Source organism: Toxorhynchites rutilus, chromosome 2 (genome assembly GCF_029784135.1).
Source record: "Toxorhynchites rutilus septentrionalis strain SRP chromosome 2, ASM2978413v1, whole genome shotgun sequence".
Taxonomy (NCBI): Eukaryota; Metazoa; Arthropoda; class Insecta; order Diptera; family Culicidae; genus Toxorhynchites; species Toxorhynchites rutilus.
The window spans coordinates 108,294,352-108,302,519 of NC_073745.1; the positions used below are offsets into that span (position 1 = coordinate 108,294,352).

Sequence of the window (8,168 nt, forward strand, 5' to 3'; positions counted from 1 at the left end):
ATCTGTGGTTTCAAGTCATCGAAGGACACCGACGTCAGGACCCGACTTCTGTTGAAGCTCGAGTCCGATCAAGCTGAAACCATCAACCTGGCAGGACTGGTCACCGAGTGCCAACGACTGTCGAATCTTAAACACGACACGGCGTTGGTCGAGAAGAAACCGACATCTTCAGCGGTCCAGGCAGTTCGGCAGTCAAAGAAGTAGCCGAACAACCAGATGAAGTCATCAGCAGACATCAAGAGACCTCCATCACCATGGTGGCAATGCGGCGCAATGCATTTTGTGAAGGACTGCAAATTTTCGAAGCACACCTGCAAACAGTGCGGGAAAGTGGGCCACAAAGACGGCTACTGTGGTTGTTTTTCCAAGTCATCAACTACGGAGTCGAAAGCTGGTTCCAAGAAGAAGAAGCCTTTCAACACGAAGGTTATTCAAATCGTGAAGCCGTAGAAGGTTCATCACTGTCAATTTCAACGGAAAATCGGCCGAGCTCCAATTGGACTGTGGTTCCGACATCACCGTTATCAGCACACACACGTGGTAAATGATTGGCTCACCGTCATCAACGGTGACTAGCGTAGAAGCATCAACGGCATCAAGGGAACCACTCGAATTGGTTGGCGAATTCACCTGCCCGGTTACTATCGAGAAAACTACGAAGGCATCGGTCTGCTACATCACATCAGTTGAAGATCTGAACGTCATCGGACTGGACTGGTTGGACGCGTTTGACTTATGGTCGAAGCCGTTTGCTGCCAACTGCAAACAGGTGAATCTTTCCAATTTTTCGCCTTCCTCTGATCAGCACTTCCTTAAGCAATATCCTGAAGTTTTTCAAGATGGTTTGGGCCACTGCATGAAGACGAAAATTTCACTGTCTCTGAAGCCGGATGCCCAACCCGTTTTTCGACCAAAGCGACCGGTGCCTTTTCATGCCATCCAAAAGGTAGAAGAGGAGCTGGATCGACTCGAGCGGTTGGACATCATCTCGCCGGTCAATTTTTCGGACTGGGCAGCACCCATCGTCGTTGTCAAGAAACCGGGGGGAAAAGTGCGTGTATGTGCCGATTATTCGACTGGGCTCAACGCAGCACTGGAGACCAACAACCACCCTCTTCCTACCCCGGAGGAGATCTTCAGCAAGCTATCCGGCAGTCAAGTCTTCAGCATCATCGACCTGTCGGATGCCTACCTTCAGGTGGAGGTCGATGACGAATCCAAGAAGCTGTTGACGATTAACACCCACCGTGGGTTATTCCGTTTCAGCCGATTGGCTCCAGGGGTCTAGTCAGCACCCGGTGCATTCCAGCAGCTAATGGCGAAAATGGTTTCGGGTCTACGTGGTGTGGAACATTTCCTCGACGATATTCTGGTGCACAGCAAGACTCTCGTGGATCATAACCGAATCATCTACATACTTTTCAACCGTCTGTGTGACTATGGATTCCGTCTACGTGTGTAGAAGTGCCGATTCCACCAGGATCAAATCAAGTACCTTGGACATATCGTTTCTGCTAAAGGTATCCAACCCGATCCAACCAAGATTGCAGCCATTTCGGAAATGCCCGCACCAACCGACGTTCCCACATTGCGCTCGTTCTTGGGTGCAGTCAATTTTTATGGCAAATTCGTCCGCGAGATGCACCAACTACGCCATCCGTTAGACAACCTTCTGAAAAAGGACACGAAGTTCGATTGGAGTAAGGAGTGTCAGCACGCTTTCCAAAACATCAAAAAAGTGCTACAATCTGGTCTGTTGCTCACCCACTACAATCCAGAGCAAGAGATTATCGTGGCAGGAGATGCGTCAAAAACTGGCATTGGTGCAGTTATTCTTCATCGTTTTCCGAACGGCATCATCAAGGCTGTGTCACATGCATCGAATTCGCTGACTGTAGCAAGGCAGAACTATAGCCAAATCGAAAAAGAAGCGTTGGCATTGGTTTTTGCTTGCACGAAGTTCCATCGTTTGCTGTGGGGTCGCCGGTTCACGCTGCAAACGGACCATCAACCATTGCTGAGAATTTTCGGATCCAAAAAGGGCATTCCTGTACATACCGCAAATCGGCTCCAACGATGGGCCCTGACACTTTTGGGATACGATTTCAACATCGAATACGTATCAACTCAAGATTTCGGTTACGCTGACGTACTTTCCTGGCTTATCAGTAACCATCCGAAACCCGACGAAGAAGCAGTCATCGCTATGGTTCGAGTCGAAGATGACGTTAGTTCCTGTTTCCATGACTCTATTCTTGATCTTCCAGTCACCCACAAGAGCCTGAAGATCGCCACTAAGAAGGATGCCGTGCTCCAGAAGGTAATTTACTATACACAAGGTTCCTGTCCATCACGGTGCGAAGATGTAGAAGTTCGATCTTTCTTCAGCCGTCGAGATTCCTACTCCGTAATTGACGACTGTATCATGATGGCGGATCGAATTGTAGTTCCCAAAAGCCTGCAGAAAAGGATCCTCAAGCAAGTTCACCAAGGACATCCTGGCATCGAACGGGCAAAAGCTATCGCTCGTGGAATCGCTTTCTGGCCGACAATAGATGAAGATATCACCAACTACGTTCGTAGATGCCCAAGCTGTGCGAATGCTGCAAAATCTCCACCACATGCTCAACCACAACCGTGGCCTCGAGCAGAAGGACCCTGGCAACGACTCCACATCGATTTCGCTGGACCTGTGGATGGAGAATACTATTTAGTTGTGGTGGATTCTTTCTCAAAGTGGCCGGAAATACTGCAAACTCGTTACCCGACTACTTCCACAACGACCACATTTCTTCGAGAATGCTTCGCAAGATTTGGAATTCCTACAGTCATTGTGTCGGACAATGGAAGCCAGTTCACCAGTGCTGAATTCCGTGATTTCTGCGAAGAATTTGGGATCGTCCATTTCCGTACAGCTCCGTATCATCCACAATCAAACGGGCAAGCGAGAGGTTTGTGGACACCTTGAAGAGATCGCTGAAGAAAATTGTCGACGGAGGAGAGAGGTCAACCCTTACTGCGCTTCAAACGTTCCTGTACGTCTACAGATCCACTCCATCAGCGGTTCTGAGTGGACAATCTCCAGCCGAGGTAATGCTTGGACGCAAGATGAGGACAACTTTGGACCTGTTACGACCGTCACCCAAACCAGAATTTCACCCGCAACATCAACCAGTCAAGCGAAGTTTCCTAGCTGGTGCTCGAGTTTATGCCAAAGTCTACTCTGCAAACGATAAGTGGAAGTGGATGCCCGGTGTTGTGCTCGAAGCTATTGGCAACGTCAACTACAATATATTATTGGACTGCCAAGTTGGTCGACGCAAAGTGCTACGTTCGCACATTGATCAACTCCGAACGGGAATGGAAGAAGTTGCTCCTGCACCAGCACCATTATCCATCTTGATTGACGACTTTGGACTTACTCCAGCTGAACCAACACCTCAGCTGGACAGAACCCAATCTTCGATCCAGAACGATCAACCAACACCTAATGAAGTCCTGAACTTGAATCAACCAACATCCGATGAGGAGCACGTTGAGTCAGCCGAGGTTCTTGATCTTCAAGATACGTTGTCGAGTGAAGGAGATGATACTCTACTGTCAATGGATGTTCCTCAGCCGATTCTGACATCGACACCTTTGCAACGTCCCGTGCGCTCAACCCGGCCACCAATCAAGTTTCAAGATTACCACTGCTACCAAATTAGAGGGGGAGATGCTACCTTGGCTACCATGACTGTTTATAGATCACAGTAGCCATGCCAGAAGCAGGAGTGACATGCTTTTAGATTTGTGCTTATTCTAGTTTTACCTTCCAACTAATAAAGACATAAAATCCTCAAGCTCTCATAATTTATTTGACTACTGAGAAGGTAACAGTTAAATAATTAGTAAATATAACTATTTTCTTTGGTTTATGCTACCAATGTACAGTAACTTACATTTAATACGACATTTTGCTAATTTTGACAAATTATGACCTCACATTGAAAGTCGCCACCAGACGTCGGAACTGTACCAATATCATCGAAAATGTCCAATTAATGAACAAAATCGCCTCCAATGCGACACTGAGTGGTGCTTCGGCATGTCGCATTAAATGTAAATTACTGTATAGTCAATTTCAACCATACTAATTATTGGTAAATCCTACGAGGAGAAATTGATACACATATACAGTAATTTACATTTAATGTGACATTAAGCTAATTGGACAGACTTGTAATGCGACACGTTTAATTGGACGTTTTTACCTCTAATTGGACATTTTTGTAAAAATCGAGTTCGGGGCCAAATTATGGCTCCACATTAAAAGTCGCCACCAGAAGTCGACACTCTACCACTCTCATCGACAATATCCAATTACAGGTCATAATCGCCTCCAGTGCGACACTGAGTGGTGCCTTGGCATGTCGCATTAAATGTAAATTACTGTATGTCAAGTAGAATCGCGATTCGCACGTATTAGAATTATATCAAAATCGTATTGCCTTATGCCAACTATAAACCAAGGCGCCTAGAAGTATATCCTAAAGTGGGCCAACTTGCTAAAATCACTCTTCAGCCATCTTGTGAGTCTACTGTGTTTTGTTGGTAAACAAAGCACAATACGCCTGTGCCCAAGCTCGCTCATGATCAGTCTGTCTCTTTCACGCTTCAAGCAAATAATTTCCCTTCTGCTTTCTTCCGTACTGTTTTCATATACCGCTCCCCTAACCAACTTAGTGACGAAACGGCCTCACCTAGTACCATAGACCCGTCTTGCTATAAACATGGTGAATGCGCGTTTTTCTCACCACAGCCTCCGGATACGAAAACATTCAACTTTACTTATGCTATCGAGTGAAATATATTAATCTCTGTAAGGGAAGTGCATTGCTTCTGGTTTTACAAAGTGTTGGTAACATTTACAAAAAGTGTGTACATTCTACCAAAGTTTCGACTACTAAAGATTTGGTAACTCCAGTAACGAATGTTTTCTGTGGATTGTTGAATTGTTTATCAAATTAAATTTTCATTCCGCATTTCAAAATTGAGGGTAAAGTAATTAATATTTCAATAAATTGATATGCTAATCTATTTTACCAGGAAAAGGGTAGAAAGCGATTTTTTTCCAGCAGTCTTGTGAAATGGTAAGTATGGCACCTATTCGAAATGTTTTTCATATTATATTTTTTGTATCGTGCACAACACGATATTTTTGTTTTTCTGTTGTTATGAATTATTTCTAACAAACTTTGAACGATGTATTATGTGCTAACAAACCACATTTTATGACTGAACATAACTGTCCTACATAATATCTCACACTTATCTTTCATACTTGCTTTGACCTTTCCCTTCGATGAACGAAACAGTGAGTGAACCGTTTGAAAGAACTAGTTCACTTAAGTGATCGGTAGGTCACTGAACCGTTCATTAAAATGAACTGTTTTGTTCATCTCTAGTGGAGATGATTTAATGAAGGAACAGAATTATCGCAAGAATAATCACACTCATTGCATTTTTTTCAAAAAGTTGTTCCAGGATAACCGTTAATAGTGGTTATGATAAGTAGCAAACATGTTTCATTCCCGACTGTAACTTACTGTAGTGGATTATTATAAGGGTGGGGATACACTTTTTGGCCAAAGTCAAATATTGGGTTGGGGAAAAAGAAATGTCGTATATTGTCAATATATGGCAACACTTAAACATATCTTGTGTTGCACTTATCGCATCGGGTCATACTATACGGCTATTTAAAGACAACAATGTGCTACAAGTGTCGTTTTGACAGTTTTGTGATTGTCCTTTTCAGTCTCAAGTTATAGCGCGTCAAAGATGAAGTCCATCATGCAAGAAATTCGCCATATTTTACGTTTTCACTACCTGCGAAGTAAAACTGCAACGAAAGCGGCCGAAAAAATTCGTGTAGTTTATGGACCCGATACTGTAACGATTCGCACAGCACGGCGTTGGTTTGATCGATTTCGTTCTGGTGTAGTGGCTGTCGAAGATACACCCCGTACTGTTAGGCCAATCGTCGTAGAAACCGATAAAATAGTTGAAATCATCCAATTAGACCGGCATGTGAGCACTCGCTCGATTGGCCAGGAACTCGGTATAAACCATAAAACCGTTTGGAACCATTTGCAGAAGATTGGATTCCAAAAAAAGTTGGATGTATGGGTGCCACACGAGTTGACACAAAAAAATCTTTTAGACCGAATCAACACCTACAATGCACTGCTGAAACGGAACGAGCTCGACCCATTTTTGAAGAAGATGGTGACTGGTGATGAAAAGTGGATCACGTACGACAACCTAAAATGAAAAAAGTCGTGGCCGAAGCGCGGTGAGCCGGCCCAAACCATCGCCAAGCCCGGATTGACAGCCAGGAAGGTTTTGCTGTGTGTTTGGTTGGATTGGAAGGGAATCATCCACTATGAGCTGCTCAACTATGGCCAGACCCTCAACTCGGTTCTCTACTGTGAGAAGCTTGACCGTTTGAAGCAGGCAATTGACAAAATTGCTTGGTTGGTTTTGAAAACTCAAATAAATTTTTCACAAGTTGAATTAGTTGCTTTGACGAAAAAGATAGATAAAGTGCAATCATCCTTAGCTCTCAAACCGAATTTCAAGCCAGTCTTCCTCAAGGCTCGTACCGTACCATTCTCAATTAAAGCGATAGTTGAACAGGAAATCGAAATGGCGTACTAGTGAAGGTTAGCCAGTGAATGGGGAACCCAGATTGTTCCGGTTATGAAGTCTTCCAACAGAGTGAGATTGTGCGGAGATTAAAAATTCACGGTTAATAAAGGTCTTCTAGTAGATGAGCGTCCATTACCGACAATCGATAAATTGTTTGGTAATATGGCAGGAGGAGAAAAGTTCTCCGAAATTGATTTAACGCAAGCTTACTTACAGATGTCGGTACGGTCTAAAGATCAACCTATCCTTACCCTGAACACTCACCTCGGTTTATTTCAACCAACAAGGTTAATGTACGGAGTGGCTTCTGCATCAGCAATATTTCAGCGAGAAATTTCTCAAATATTGCATGGGATTCCAGGAGTTTCCGTGTTTTTAGACGATGAAAAATCTACAGGACCTGACGATTTTTCACACATGAATCGAATTTTCGTAGTTCTTCGAAGGTTTTAAGAGTACAACATGCGCATCAACGTATCGAAATGTATTTTTTTTTGCTAGTAGCATAGAATATTGTGGCTATGTTATTGGCCGACATGTTTTTCACAAAATGAGGCAAAAAATTGGAGCGATTCAATCCATGCCAAGGCCACAGAACCGCGGTCAGGTGCGAACTTTCATTGGTCTTGTGAATTATTATGGGATTTTTTTTAAAAGATCTAAGGACAAGAGTTTACCCAATAAATAATCTGCTCAAAGAGAGCACACCATTTGTATGGGACTCGAACTGTGAAGCGGCGTATAATTGGGTAGAAATGGAAATGCAATCGGAAAGGGCCCTTGTACACTATGCCTTTAAATTACCTTTAGTGCTGGCTATAGATGTCTCGCCCTATGGTGTCGGTGCCGTCTTAAGCCACATTTTTGCGGATGGAAGTGAGCGTCCTATCCAAATACGCTCCACAAACGCTTTTCGACTCAGCAAAGATATAGTCAAATTGACAAAGAGGCGTAGGGGAAATCAGGGTAAAACCGACACCCTAAGGATTCGACTTGTAATCGTTACAGAACCTCTCTTCAACAGTTTATGAACCATTCTACAGTATCTGTTGATCATTTTTTGAGGAGAAGATAGAATACAAAAATTGATGTTTTCAGGCCCTGTCGGGTAAAACCGACACCATTGAAGAAAAGAATGAAAACTTGTTACAATAATTTCAAACTATTAAGAAGTTATCTATATACTAGGTGGACACTTTATGATCCCAACATCCACGTGAAATGTGCCGATGAACGTTGAACGAAGGGACACTATGAGCTCTGCCAGGATTTTTTATTGGCATGCCCGATTACAGGTTGGTTTTGGCTGTTCTATCAGTTCAGCTCAGCCGTTTTGTCTTTCGAATATAAACACGAGGAATCTAAATAAGTAAGAACGTATTTTTCCTGTCTGTGAAACACAAACCAGGTGTCGGTTTTACCCTGACTGAAGGTGTCGGTGTTACCCCGAATGGACTCGAAATTTCAAAACAATG

General features: G+C 43.6%; 2 protein-coding genes across 2 annotated transcripts; both read left to right on the top strand.

The window, feature by feature from the left end:
- Positions 1-544: 544 nt before the first annotated feature.
- On the top strand, positions 545-1,288 carry LOC129766038 (uncharacterized protein K02A2.6-like). Its single transcript, XM_055766492.1, has one exon. The coding sequence runs from the start codon at positions 545-547 to the stop codon at positions 1,286-1,288; it is 744 nt and encodes a 247-aa protein (XP_055622467.1).
- A 36-nt stretch (positions 1,289-1,324) lies between these two features.
- LOC129766039 (uncharacterized protein K02A2.6-like) lies at positions 1,325-3,756 on the top strand. The gene is made up of 3 exons (XM_055766493.1): positions 1,325-1,454; positions 1,521-2,951; positions 3,062-3,756. Exons 1-3 carry the CDS (start codon positions 1,325-1,327, stop codon positions 3,754-3,756), a joined length of 2,256 nt encoding a protein of 751 aa, XP_055622468.1.
- Positions 3,757-8,168: the final 4,412 nt, after the last annotated feature.